The 15421-nt window shown below is 43.2% G+C and overlaps 1 protein-coding gene across 1 annotated transcript in view; it reads right to left on the bottom strand.

The window, feature by feature from the left end:
* Positions 1 to 15421, bottom strand: part of KALRN (kalirin RhoGEF kinase) — a 1228991-nt gene that overhangs the window by 54358 nt on the left and 1159212 nt on the right. The window contains exon 52 of the mRNA XM_088460751.1: positions 15161 to 15188. Coding sequence (XP_088316877.1) covers positions 15161 to 15188 — 28 coding nt within the window. The remainder of the gene's footprint in view (positions 1 to 15160; positions 15189 to 15421) is intronic.

The raw sequence follows: 15421 nt of genomic DNA, 5'->3' as shown, positions 1-15421 counted from the left end.
GTGTGTTGACCTATTGTACATGTCGTCCTTCCATGTCGATATTAGTGTGTCGACATTTTGTCCCTGTCGACTTATTGCCTGTCTAACACCAGGGCCAAATATAATAGGTAGTCTGTTTTGGTAAATTGCGAGTTTGGTGCTAAACTCCCAATTTTTCACAACTCTCCAATGTAATAGGGTGTCTGTTCGCTAAAACTCGCATTTTTCAGAGTTACTAAAACTCTCCATTCTCAAACTCGCATCCAGATGTTTTCACATTGAAAACAATCAACTCGCCCAATGTAATAGAGTGTCTGTTTCAGACTCGCAAAAAAAAGATTACCAAAAGTCCCCAAATAATAGACCTGCTTCAGGCTAGCGAGTACATCCTGAGCAGGTCAGATTAACACAGAAACATGCACATATCCATGAGATTTGTACATTTTTCTGTGTACTTATGTAAAATGTTTTTTTAAAAAAAAAAGACGTGCACCCCCTCCCCAAAAGCATAACCAGCCCCGGGCTTTATAAAGCCTGTTCTGGTTCTAAAAATACAGGGGCCAAAATGCGTAGGGGGGCCCTGTATATTAAGAACCAGCACAGGGCTTTGTTGAGCTGGTCCTGGTTCTGGAAAATCAGGGGACAAAAAGAGTAGGGGTCCCCTGAAAATTCCAGAACCAGCACCGAACTCTTTCTAGCGGGGGGATAATGCCACAGCCAGGGAAAACCTTTCACCGGTTTCCCCGGCCAAAGCATTATCCCTGACCACTAGTCAGTCCAGGCTGGGGATCCCTGGGGAGTTGGGTACCCTCCCAATAAAGGGGTACCCCTCTCCAGGGCACCCCAGGCCTAGACTGATAGCCCGGGGCTATCCCCGGCACCCTATGCCCGTGGGTGCCGGGTTGATAGTGTTAGTGTAAAGAGTGAATATAGAGAGTTCACCACAAGAAGTAAACCATTGGTGAGCCACAAAAACAGGAAGACCAGATTAGAGTTTGCCAAACAACATCTAAAATAGCCATTACAGTTCTGGAACAACATCCTATGGACAGATGAGACAAAGATGAACTTGTACCAGAGTGATGGGAAGAGAAGAGTATGGAGAAGGAAAGGAACTGCTCATGATCCAAAACATACAACTTCATCAGTGCATGGTGATGGTAGTGTCATGGCGTGGGTATGTATGGCTGCCAATGGAACTGGTTCCCTTGTATTTATTGATGATGTGACTGCTGACAAAAGCAGCAGAATGAATTCTGAAGTGTTTCAGGCAATATTATATGCTCATATTCAGTCAAATGCTTCAGAACTCATTGGACGGCACTTCACAGTGCAGATGGACAATGACCCGAAGCATACTGCAAAAGCAACCAAAGAGTTTTTTAAGGCTAAAAAGTGGAATGTTATGCAATGGCCAAGTCAATCCCCTGACCTGAATCCGATTGAGCATGCATTTCACTTGATGAAGACAAAACTGAAGGGAAAATGCCCCAAGAACAAGCAGGAACTGAAGACATTTGCAGTAGAGGCCTGGCAGAGCATCACCAGGGATGAAACCCAGCATCTGGTGATGTCTATGCGTTCCAGACTTCAGGCTGTAATTGCCTGCACAGGATTTGCAACAAAGTATTAAAAAGTGAAAGTTAGATTTAGGATTGTTTAGTTTGTCCCATTACTTTTGGCCCCTTAAAAAGTGGGAGGCACATATAGAAACCGTTGTAATTCCTAAACCGTTCACATGATTTGGATGTAATTACCCTCAAATTAAATCTGAAAGTCTGCAGTTAAAGCACGTCTTTTTTGTTTCACTCCAAAGCCATTGTGGTGGTGAATAGAGGCCAAAATATGAAAATTCTGTCAATGTCCCAATATCTATGCACCTGACTGTGTGTGTGTGTGTATATATATATATATATATATATATATATATATATATATATATATACTATATTTGTGCAGGAGAGCTGCATTGGCAGACAGGCTGGCAGGACTTGGAGTAGATGTGCTTGGGCAGGTGTGCAGGTCCCATATATATATATATATATATATATATATATATATATATATATATATATATATATATATATATATATATATATATATATATATTTTAGGGGTGAGCGGGTTCGGAATCCGAACCCCCCCCGATCCGAGTCAGGCTCGACTTTTCCCGCCTGACTCGGATCTGAAATCGAGGCAAAACGTCATCATCCCGCCTTCCGAGTCTCGCGGGTTTTGGATCCTATATAAGGTACCCGCGTCAGCGCCATTTTCTCACTCGGCTGTGGACAGTGAAGAGGGAGGGTGGGAGTTAGGGCTGGCTGGGCTGTGTAGTGTAGTGCAGAGAAGAGTTGTGCTGTGCTGTGCTGCTGTTGTCCACTACTTCAAAGTCCATAGGGGCTGGCTGTGTTGTGCTGTGCTGCTGTTGTTAATAGGGGCTGTGTCCACTACTTCAAAGTCCATAGGGGCTGGCTGGACTGTGTTGTACAGTCAGTTCTCCATAGGGGCTGTGTCCACTCCAAAGTCCTGTGCAGTGTCCCAGTCCTAAAGGGGTGCTGTAGTGTTGTCCAGGGGGTGCTCTGTCCATCAGGGGTGCTCCCCCCAAGTGCTAAAAAAATAATCTTTTTTGTGTTTGTGAATTGTGTGCGCAGTAGCCGCACGTGCATCAACAAAGTAGTGCCAAGCGTGCGCCTGTGTCATAAGTAAAGGGCCGGCTGGCTTGACCGTTAAAGGGTGCTGTAACCCCAAAGTACACTCCAAACCAAAAAAATATATATTTTCTGTGTTTGTGACTTGTGTGCACTGTGGCTGCACGTGCATCAACAAAGGAGCAGCGCCAAGCGTGCGCCTGTGTCCCATAAGTAAAGGGCCGGCTGGCTCATTTCTTAAAGGGTGGTGTAACCCACAAAGTGCACTAGTCTCCAACAAAAATAAAAAATTATTTTCTGTGTTTGTGTGCGCCTTAGCCGCATGTATATATCAATATAACATAAATGGAGGACCAAACATTCTCCGATAAAAATAAAATAGGGAAAGATCAAGAACCACTTCCTCCTAGTGCTGTTGCTGCTGCTGGGAGTTGTACATCATCCCAGAGAGGAAGTAGAAACACCACTACTTTTACTAAACAATTGACCCTCCAACAGTTCTTAGCGAGAAGGATGAAGTACGACAGCAGTCATCCTGAAGCAAAACGTATAACTGAGGCCTTTACTGCTATGTTGGTGTTAGACGTGCGTCCGGTATCCGCCATTAGTGCAGTGGGATTTAGACAATTGATGGAGGTAGTGTGTCCCCGGTTCCAAATCCCGTCTAGATTCCACCTGCATCCTCAAAGCAGCAGCGACAAGCGTGCGTCTGTCTGTTAAAGGATTACATCGGTGACAGCATCCAAGTAGGCATGTCAGACAGTCCGTACCTGTACTGGCAGGAAAAAGAAGCAATTTGGAGGTCCCTGTACAAACTGGCTCTATTTTACCTGAGTTGCCCCCCCTCCAGTGTGTACTCCGAAAGAGTGTTTAGTGCAGCCGGGAACCTTGTCAGCGAAAGGCGTAGGAGGTTGCTTCCACAAAATGTGGAGAAGATGATGTTCATAAAATGAATTATCAGCTCTTCCAGGGAGACCAGCCTCCAGAAGGTACAGAGGGACCTGTGGTGGTGGATTCAAGTGGGGACGAGTTAATACTTTGTGAGGATGAGGATGTACACACTGAAGAGGGTGAGGAATCGGTGGATGAGGATGACATCTTGCCTCCGTAGAGCCAGTTTGTGCAGGGACAGATTATTTGCCAGCTTGTTTTGTGGGGGCCCAAACGAACCAATCATTTCAGCCACAGTTGTGTGGCAGACCCAGGCACTGAAATGATTGGTTTGTTAAAGTGTGCATGTCCTGTTTATACAACATAAGGGTGGGTGGGAGGGCCCAAGGACAATTCCATCTTGCACCTCTTTTTTTTCTTTGCATTATGTACAGTTTGGGGCCTAGTTTTTCAAACTGCCATCCTGTCTGCCACTGCAGTTTCACGCCTAGATGGGTCACGTGTTTGTGCCGCCCACTCGTGTCGCTTAGCATAGTCATCCAGCTACCTCGGTGCAACCTTTTGGACATAAAAACACTATTGTGAGGTGTGAGGTGTTCAGAATAGACTGGAAATGAGTGGAAATTAAGGTTAATAATAGCATAGGAGCAGAAAAACCTACAAATTCTGTGATTTTAGCTGTTTTTATGCTTTTTTTCAAAAAAATACAGATCCAAAACACAAAACCAAAAACACGGAAGGGTGGTTTTGGCATAACAATCCAGATCCAAAACACGAAGAAAGATCCAGATCCAAAACACGAAAAGTGGCCGGTGCACACCCCTAATAAAATAAATTATATATATATATATATACACACATACATACACACGCCACACATGCATATATTGTATACATACACATATATTCACACTGAAAAACACATACACCACACATGCATGTGTCACACTGACATTACACACATATATATATATATATATATATATATATTGTATCCACCAATATCATTGGATGAAGGCACTCACTTAAAATAAAATCACTTTATTGAGTCATTTTAGACAAAGAATTCAATATATTGGTTATGTCAGACACCCCTTCATTTGTGTCGACATTTCGGTCTAAGGACAGACCCTTTTCAAGACAAGTGTCTGTAGTAATATATCAGAAAAAAAGGAGCATCTAAAAGAAGAAAAAAAAATGAAACACATCAAGTCAAATAACAGAGTCTATCTGGCCCCATTCTATAATTTACTCCCCCAAATTTTTTACAAACATATCATAAGACCTGTGAACTCGAAAAATATGGTTCACCGTCAAAAGGAAGTCACTGGAAATCAATTTCTCTGGAAAAAACAGCAGTATATAAATGAAACTACATAGTACTACCATATAACACTACATTAAATTACCATAGTGCAGACCGGAACATGCAATGACATTATCCCAAACGCCAAATGACAAATAGAACAGTCCAGTAAGACAGGCAATATGAGATAGAAGAATCTCTAGACACAGTATCACACATTTGGAATGTCCATCACAAACATCCCCATAAAAAAATAATCACCATGCATGATCAAATATGTGAAACTACACATACCCACATAAGTGTGAACACATATAAATAACAGACCACTACACGTTAAAATAAATCCCAGTAAGTGACTGGCAACCCATAACCACTAGGAAGCAATTTAAATGACTAAGTGTAACCCATGCTGAAGGTAAAACATACCTGTGTCCACAAATTCCAAGTTGGACATACGGCCCGCATATATAATGCTACTCAATAGTGATGATCATCCGAACAACCATATAATACTATATAAAAACAATACAGGGAATACATGTGTGAATTTATAAATATATATATATATATATATATATATATATATATATCTCCATTGCGAATAGCATAAGACCAATGTATATAGAGATGGTTAACAGCCCAACAATATTGAAAAATAGTTTATATATAAAGAAACATACAACATGCGACTAGTGCCCCAGCACAGAGTTACAATAGTTAATATATAGAGAAACATACAACATGCGAATAGTGCCCCAGCACATAGTTACAATACCTCTATAAGCAACATCCCAGTCAGACAAGCAATCCGCGCGGGTGACGCTGCCCGGTCATGTTGATCACCAGAAAGCCGATGTCATACTGTCCTAAATGCTCCCTTTAAAAACCTCCTTCACTCGCGCTCAAACGAATACGTCATCACCCCGCGTCACGAGATCCGGACGCGATGGAACTCAGTCAATTGACAAAAAACATACGGCGGCCATCTTTGAAGCCAGAAACACCGCGTACTAAGGGCAACTTTTGCCCATACATCCAAAACAGGAAACTCCAAAGTCATATGGTAAAAGGACCACAACGGCCATCTAGGAAGACAGATATTATATACAAGTAACAGGCAAGCATTGCCCATAATCCCAAAACATACCAATGAATTGTATATACCGCTAAAAATAGAACAGGACAAGATAGAAAATGAACCCAAGGATCCGTAACTAGATACCATGCATAGCCCTTACCTTATAGAGAACATTATACAAACCCACTGAGCAAATACTTAAGTAATGAAGACAAAACGCTAGATGGTAAGTACTAATAGAATCAGAAGCTGTCCATAGATCAAGTACAAGTGCAGAAAAATAAATATAAAAATGAGAATAACAATAAAAAAATAAAAGAATGAAAAATAATAAAAAAAACAAAATATACATATATATACTCATACCCACAAATACATGCATATGAATATATATATACACATATACATCCACAAATGTGCATGCTTTTGCCGACATTCTTTTGCTATATTTTAGTGAGCCCCGGGTGGTGCTCCCATCTATTGTGACAATGCTTTAAAACTTTAATTCAGTGTCGAGCTTCCTTATTAATTTCAATAAAACTGAGGCTTTGTTACTTAATGCCGCAGCTAGGACTGAGTGAAGTGATATGTTTCTCTTTCGATGGGCTCAGGGACATTTGAAATACTTGAGATTATGGATCCTGCCTTCATCCTCTGATTTATATTCCTCTAATATTCCTCCATTTTATTCACAGAATGTTGGTTGATTTTGAGAGATATAAACATCTTCCGATATCATATTTAGGAAGATGTTATTTATTTAAAATGGTCTATTTCCCTTCCCTCCTCTATCCACTCCAAATGCTGCCCTTTACCCTCACTAAATGCGATATTAAATCTGTTAATATGGCTTTGGAAAAATGTAATAGGATTGGTAAACGTCCTCGCATTTAACTACTTAAACTGACCACCATTGCCTCTACTGTAGGTGGGGTTAACCCTCCTTGTCCACAAGATTATACCTCAGCAGCAAATTATAGATATGCCTTAGATTGAATTAGGGGAGGCAACAATTTTGTATATACAGCTCTAGACCAGGCATTTAAGTCCACATGTGGATCTAGTAAGTTTGTTTTCATCGCTCCCTCCGTCGTGCGCATGCTCAGTCCATAACATCGACCCACTTGCGAGCGGACAGCCGCTCGCGAGTGGGTCTGAATCAGGCCCAATGTGTATAGAGGATGCTGGAAGTACAACTGGGATGGTACAGAGCTGTACTAGAAGCTGATTATCGGGTTGGAACCGATGATATAGGACACTGGACTGGAATCTTATCAAACTGAAACCGATGATACCGGATATCGAATAGGAACCAATGGAATCAGGTATTGGACTGAAACTGAGACTAATATCAGACAGGAACCAATGCAGGATCACCGTGATGGAGCCGAGAAGTTGGTAACAGCAGATAACTCTATATACGGATTCACCAGAGTAGAACCGGATAGGGAGCCAGGGGTGCAGCGAGATAGTAATCTACACTTGAGTAGCTGAGTAAGAAAAGTATCCGTAGGAGCTCTCACAGTAAAATGCAGCAAGACTGTGGACAATATTGCACTGGCAAGAACTTAGTGCTGGATAATTAGAATGTAAGCTCTCATGAGCAGGGACCTCTTCCCTCATGTGCTTCTATTTACATTTTCTTCTACTCTCTACTCCCCATTAGGGCACCTAACACGGGACCGCCAACTCCCGGCAGCTTATTGTGAGTGCTTTAATCACTATTTCAGCAATGTATATAAGTTGTGTCCTTGTCCTGCACTGTAATGTACTGTACTGTAAGTTACTTGTTTCTTGTTCACCTATTAGTTCTATGTACTATGTAAGGCGCTGCGGAACACTTGTGGTGCCATATAAATAAAGCATAATAATAATAATAATTCCTTAAATACCCCTGGGAGAGCAGGGATTGGCTGCATGAATTAGGTGACAGCAAGTTAGAGTTCTGTTGGTTGGTGGACATTCAGCTGACAGAGACTGTCATGGCTGCACGCAGGAATAGGATGGATCCACATGAGATGCCAGAGTAGAGAGCAGCCTGTGTCCATCAGACTGAGGCTTCAGAGAGAGGCTGAGGCTTCTGAGAGGACAGCATGTTCCTGCAACAATGCACTGAAGACTGGAGCTGGGTGCCGCAGCAGCAGTGACCGCGGCAACAGAGGAGCTCCCAATGAGACCCCACGATGGCAGCTGAAAGCTTGGACCTGCAGAGTTCACAATGCTACGTTCAATGCCTGTAAAGCCTTTTCTGCCTCAGATTCTATTTAACCATAACTGACTTGTTTTCCCTTGGTAAGGTCAGTCAACGAGACAGCAATAGTGGCACGACTGGGTAAAATGCCTCTATAATACCCTGTGATTCCTAAGAAAGCTCCGACCTGCTTCTTATTTAGGGTTTGTGATCAGTTTTGTATTGCCTCAAGTTGGGGCTTTATCAAACCTCTGTCTATGGTGTATCCAAGATACTTAACTTCTTCCATCCCTAAGCAACACATTTCTAGGTCAGCTGTCAATTTTTCCTCATGGATAGAGTCCAACACTGCTTGTTCCATGGATAAGTAAGACTGCCAGTTAGGACTACAGATAACTACATCATTGAGATGAGCAGCAGCATACTAAGGAGCCTTAGAATTTTATCCATCCTCCTATGAAAGGTGGCGGGTGCTCCATGTAACCCAAAAAGCAACATTGTGTATTGGAAAAGCCCATTTGATGCAGAAAAGCTGTCTTTTCTTTTGCATTGTCTGCAGTGGTATTTGCCCATTCATTATGGTTAAGTCTAGAGTGTTTAAATACCATGCTGTTCCCAGCCCAACACTAAGTTTATCCACACAAGACATTGGGTAGGTATAAAATTTAGATACATTAGTCATTTTCCCGGAAATCATCAGGTTTCAAGTACAATGGGACTTGACCACTCACTACGCGACTCTTCAATTATATCCATTGGACTTATGGTTAACCTTAACCTCTGGTTCAGTGATTGTCACATCTAATGACTGTTGTTGTTTTGCAAGGTATGTCAGAAAATAAATCTCTATTTCTAATAAGAATTTTATTAGCTTCATGCTGTTGAATAGTTGACAGGGTTTAGACTATTACTGTTACTACAGGAACCAAAGGTACTGCGGTTACTGGGGGAACCAGGGTGGCTGACAGAGCTACTCTATCCTTCCAGGGTTTTTATAAAATGTACATTGTAGATCTGTTATGGCTTTCTTTTCCCGAGCTGGTACATGTTATAATTAGGATACAATTGTGAGTGACTGGCGCTACCTATCCTGTGAGGTCTAATAATAGACTCAGAATTGCAGCCAGGAACAGCAGGAGCTTTCAACAGGATCCTCGAAGATAATACTTGGGTTCGAAAGGTGGTTCCGGCATTTTCTTTGATCTAATAAAAAAGTACTTTCTTTCTGGTGTTTTTTCTCAAAAATATGTGAAAGAAACAAACAACAGTGTAAAACCGTAAAAATATCTTATTATTTGTGAGAGATAGATGTGCACTCACCCTTCAGGAGTGAGTTATAGGCGTTGGTCCGCCGTTATAGTCCAGGGTTGAAGTCCCGGGAATTTTGACCCAGGTTGACCCTTTCACACAGAAAAACAACCCATGTTGATGAGCTAAATACCAGGTTAAAGGTTATTTTACCTGGTAATTTGATTTTCTATGTGAAAGGGGTATTATTTGCCACTGCTTCTTTTTCAGTAGTGGCATAGTTTCTCTCATGTACATTTAATCCTCACTAAAAAAAAAAAAAAAAAAGAGGATGCTCTTAGCCCTCTGTTCTGAGACAGAACCGCACCTATCCCTACATTATTTGCACCACAAATTCACGTTTAAAGTCAGGTGTCATTAAGACTGGTTGGGTTCACAATGCTACCTTCAACACCTGAAAAGCATTTCCTGCTTCAGGATTCTATTTAACGATAACTGACTGTTAGTCACGTTCGGGCTATGGTGGTTCTCTGTAGGAGTATTAGAAGACGTGGACCCAGGTTGAGAAAGGAATCATAGGAGCCTGGATATATGCCTTCCTCATCCACAAGTACCAGATGTTGGCTAGTCCTGTCCAAAGGGGCAGAGTCTAACTTACTGGGAGGTGTTCACCAGTGACCCCTCCAAGCGGGATTTGGGTTTAAGCTGTGCTCAGCAAGCAGGTCGCGGCCCTTTGGTCAGGTATCCGGCACAATTGGGAAATGGAACAACACTATCACAGGGAAAGCACAGGAGAATGATACTGGAAGCTTTGCACTTGGGTGATGTACTGAGTACACACCCTGTTGATCCAGACGCAGGGCTGGCATATGAGAATGGCACTAGGAGATTGTACTTGGATGATGTAATAAGTACACACACTGTGACTTCAGAAGCAGAACTGGCACTGGAGAATGACACTTCAGAGATAGTACTCGGATAACGTACTGAGGACCTGATTCAGATTCCCGATGTCTGGGAATCTGTGCAGGCACCAGACCCATTCTGCGCATGTGCAGAACGGGTCTGCGAGTTCACTTGCAAATAATCTGCAGACTGTCAGTGATTGACAGTCTGCTGCCGTTTGGGGGAGGGGGCTGCGACAGCCTCCATTACTCAAAACGGAGGCTTGTCATCGCTGTTGGGGGATGGGAAGGGGCCAGGATCTCCGTCGGGTGACAGAGATTTCCTGGCCTCTTCCTCTAAACTGCAGTGGCCGGCTGTGGGACCCTATGGGTCACCGCAGCCGGCCAATGGTACACAGATTAACCGATGCTGCATTGAACCGATGCCTCCTGTGCATTACTATACCTGCAAAGGAACGCAATTGCAAAGCTGCCTGAGTGCAGCTTTGCAATTACGATCCTTACAGAATCAGGCCTTGAGTCCACACACCATGGGTAAACACTAGGAGAGTATCGCTGGAAGAAAGGAGCTTGGAACCTGGAACGCTGCAACAGCTAGTATACACTGGAAGTAACTACGTTGTAGAAGCAACTTCCTGTTTCTCGGAGCCCGGATAAATACCTTAAGGTAGCAGTCCATTGGAGGATAGTGTCAGCTGACAGCAACCAATGCTACCGTTGGGTAAAGGGCTAATCAGGTGATGTAGACTGTCATCGCTGCGCCCATGACGGTAACAGCAGGAACCAAATCATGGAGCGAGCACATGGATGTCCTAGCAGACCCTAAGTATAATCCTCAGCGTGTCACCAGCCACTGCACCTGGCATCTGACCGCTCCAGAGGTCAGGGGAAGCTTGCGCTGAGGTGAGTAACATCCGATCCTAGGCCGCAACCTGACACTGTTTGCTCTTGATTTAAATTCAGTCAACTATAGGTACTCTGTGTGCTTGTTGGGCCTTTTCCAAGTGCTCTCTCACTATTGGCAACACTTTCCTGCATCTGGGAAACATGCTAAAAAAATGTATTATAAGGACTGGGTTACCGCTCCCATGTCACTTTTGAAATATCAAGCAATGTCATTGGTGTCTCCCATACAGCAAATCAAAAGGTGAGAACCACTTAGAAAATTGTTGAAACTCTCTAATGGCCAGCGATAAATAGGGTAACAAATAATCCCAATCTTTCCCATCTTTATCCATCACTTTCTTTATCATATTCTTTGAAGTCTTGCTAAGCCTCTCCACTAAATCAACAGTTGCTATGGGCAACATCACCACTTGTCGGTTTTAGAATCTTTAGTAAATAGACCACTAAGGGTGATACACGGAGGTCCTTAGCTGAGTAACCTTTAACAGGCGGCACAACTCTTTCATGATTTTTAACATTAATGGGAAACCCTGATCAGTTAGGTTTTCCTAAGGTATTCCCACTCCGCTAAAAACATGTACTAGTTCCCTAGCAATTATCTTTGTTGACATATTGTACAATGGTATCGCTTCCAGGTATCTGGTAGCATAATCCATTACTACTAATATACACTGATGACCCTAGGCAGACTTTATTAAAGGTCCAACCAAATTCATAGCTATTCTCTCAAATGGAACCTTAATAATGGGTAAAAGCAGACTTCTATAATGTAGCTGGGGAGCATGGTACTGACGCTTACAGTAGGGCAGGATGCACAATATTCTGATACATCTTTATAAACCACTGGCCAGAAAAACTGCTGTAAAATTCTCTCAGAAGTTTTCTTCAACCCCTAGATGATTTGCATGACTTTAAGCCAGGTCTAACACTGTTCTTCCTTTGTAACTATTATTTTTCCAAAATATCTTTTTTGGACACTTGCTGCAACAAATCTTGATGTACTGCAATGTGAGGGTATGACAACCTACTATCAGACTCTACTGGGTTTCGGTCAAACACTTTTACATTCTCTGTAGCCTTTACTAGAGTAGGGTTGTAAGGTGCAGCATGATGCTGAATTACAAAATATTGTTGAACCAGTTGCCTAATTTCGAAGTAAGAAAAAAGATCTTTGCTTCAATTCCGTTGTTTTGAAGCAAAGATCTGTTTTCTTCAAAATTAGGCAGCTGGTTCAACAATATTTTCTAATTCAGCATCATGCTGCACCTTACTGCTGCTCTTATTACTCTCTGACTTCCAAACCATGCTTTCAAAAGCGAGTACTTCAGACTCAGGGAACACTCCCCCTGCCACTGTATCAGTTACATTATCAAACAGGTCTAAGTTATATACTTCTGCAATGGGATGCAGTCAGGAAGCCGATGGTCGAAATGCCGTCTGCTGGCTTCCCAACTGTCAAATCCCGGCAGGGGTCTAATGATAGGCGTCGAAATCCCGACGCCTATCATTATCCCTACGGTGGGATCCCGACACCCAGCATACCGAACGAAGGTAAGCCGGGCGCAGACAGCCGCGCGAGGGAAGGGTTAGGCTTGGGGCTCCCGGGGGGGACTTAGGGTTAGGCTAAGGAACGGGGAGGTTAGGGTTGGGCAGCCTCGCGGGAGACTTTGGTTTAGGCTGTGGGGACAGTGGGGGCATTTAGGAGGGGTTAGAGTTAGGCACTAGGGGGAGAGGTTAGGATTAGGCACCCCTAAGGGACGGTTGGGGGGGGGGGGGGAGTATGGTTAGTTTTACTTACCTTAATCCCCTGTCGGAATCTTCACCCCTGCCGGTCTTCCGGCGGTGGAATTTGGGATGGCGGTCATTCATACTGATTCCTCTACAGCAAATTGTGTTTCCCACAGCTTGCAGAAGTTGGAAATATCTCTCCTCAATATAGCATCAAACATCAAATAAAGAAACAATCAATCCCACAGTAACTAAAATGGACCACACTGTGTTTTTATGTTCACTTCAGCAGTATCATAATATTGAGTATTCCTATGTATGAAGGTTACACCAACAGTATTCACTTGACATTTTGAGGGGTTCGCCAGCTTGGTTTTTACAAGGGTAACCAGGCTAAGAGAATCTAACAGAGCCTCTTCCCAATTACCACATTTGTTATCGTTTCCCACACTTGTTTATCTGTGTCAGCCTGTCGGTCTGCAATGCAGGCTAGCTGATCAAAGAATGATACTCTTGATTAAAATAAGCAGTATTACATTGCATAGATTCAAAGGTAAGTGGACAAATAGCAGCAACGAAGCCCAAGTCATCACATCTAAAACATTTGATCACATTTTTATCAAGTCTTCTACAAGGTGCTCAGAGCTGGCCAATCTCCAGTTTCCAAAACATACATAGGCATATTCAATTAGCCGCTGGGTTTACCTGCAGCTAATTTGCGCACTGGACGGGATTCATTTAGCGGGGAATCACGCGCGGGTGTCCTTGAGACCCCACGTGCGAGTCCCCGCTGTTTGACTTTACCTCGCACCTCATGTAGGGTCCCCTGTTTTAGGGTCCCCGTGGCTCACCCGTTCATGGCACAACTGCAGGCAGGGACCGTAGATATCAGTCCATAACAACTCTTTCCATGATCAGTGGCCCTGTTAGTCTTTTAGTCTTCTAGCCATTTCTTGGTGAGATGGATGCGGTCATGCATTAGAAAGCGGAGAGGGACATCCACTTGGTATCCCCAGCGATGATCTTGCTGTGCTCGAACATGTTAGAGAGGTGTGCGTCCCAGCACTGACTCCTGTCCTGAAGTAAAGCTTGCCAAACACCTTTACAAAGATGGTTGCCGGACCACTTACTGCGCCATCTTGGATCTTTGTGATGTAATGCATGGACATGCAGCAAATGTTCCTCTGGGGTGTGAACCTCATTAGATACCGCTATCTCTGGTTACACAACCACTTACTCTGTATTACTCTATGCTACCGCTGACATCTGCTGTTATACCTATTATAGCTGTTATCCAAATAAACCTGCAAGCCTGGTTGAGGATAAACTGTCTGGTCTAAACAGCATTTCACAATTCTGCTGGTGCCTATTGTTCTACACCCAATAGGATATATCAACAGGACAGACATTGTGACACCCAAATGAGTTAGAATTTCAGTTTTTAGTTCATCATTGGCTCAAGTCTAAGTATACTGTACTTTTTGTTATTCCCCTGAAATGTAGGATGCTAAAAGGCCTGTCCATTGATTTTTAAGCCAACTTTCTCTTTCAGCAGTTATTTTAAAAGCTGTTAAATAGACTTCCACATCATTACTTTTTAAATTTTTTGATGAAAATGACTGGCCTGTATGGAGCTAGTTAGGACATCCAGGGAAGCATTTTCCAGACAGTGCTGCCAGATGCTGTACCACGTCTCGCAAGGCCTCACAGTCCTGGTGCAGAGTTGCTGGTTTCCGCAAACTGCACCTTTCAGGGCCGGCTCCAGGGGGAGCCATGCCCTGTGCAGGACGGGACTTAGTCACCCATTACCGATAATGGGGGTGTGGCATAATTACCATAGGCCATGCCCCCAAAATTACGTTATTTGGGGGCGTGTCCGTATGGCATGCCTCCCATTAACGTCATGCTGGGGGCAAGCCCAGCACTACGTCAGTAGCTGCACTCAATGGATGCTGCCATTCCTCTTCCCCGGGGCCGGCACCACTGCGGCGGTTAGGTGCCCAACCTACCGACCACCCGCGGGACACTTCGCCCAGCAGGTGGAACAGCGAAGCAGTACCCGAAAAATGGGACTGTCCCACTGAAATCAGGAATGTTTAGGAGGGGTGCGCACTCCATGGGGTGGCACCCCTATTCGATCGCACTGGTTGAACGTGCCTTGAGCTCTTCCCTTTTTATCATTTTAGATGCAAAAAGGCTACACAGTCTGGAAAGCTTGAACTCCAGGATTTGCTTTTTTTTGCTAAAAATGGAAAAAACCAGCATTAAAGCACTCACCATCTTGAATGAAATTTGGATTCATAATCTAAAAGAAATAAAAAAAATAGGGTTAGTAATATAGCTGAATGCTTTAATGGATGTTTTTCTAAAAAGACGCAAAATAGTAATTACAATATTACTGTCCTGATGATTGGAAAGACCCTTTCAAGTCACTGTATTATGGCTCTGCCCAACAGTTAGTGTGGGCCAAATTCAACTAGCCGCAATAATACGAAAACTTAACATGTTAAGTTTTCACAAACTTCGGGACTTTTTTGT

Source organism: Taudactylus pleione, unplaced genomic scaffold (assembly GCF_031769625.1).
Source record: "Taudactylus pleione unplaced genomic scaffold, aTauple2 ptg000977l, whole genome shotgun sequence".
In the NCBI taxonomy this organism is placed as follows: Eukaryota; Metazoa; Chordata; class Amphibia; order Anura; family Myobatrachidae; genus Taudactylus; species Taudactylus pleione.
This window is presented reverse-complemented; position numbering and strand designations above follow the sequence as displayed.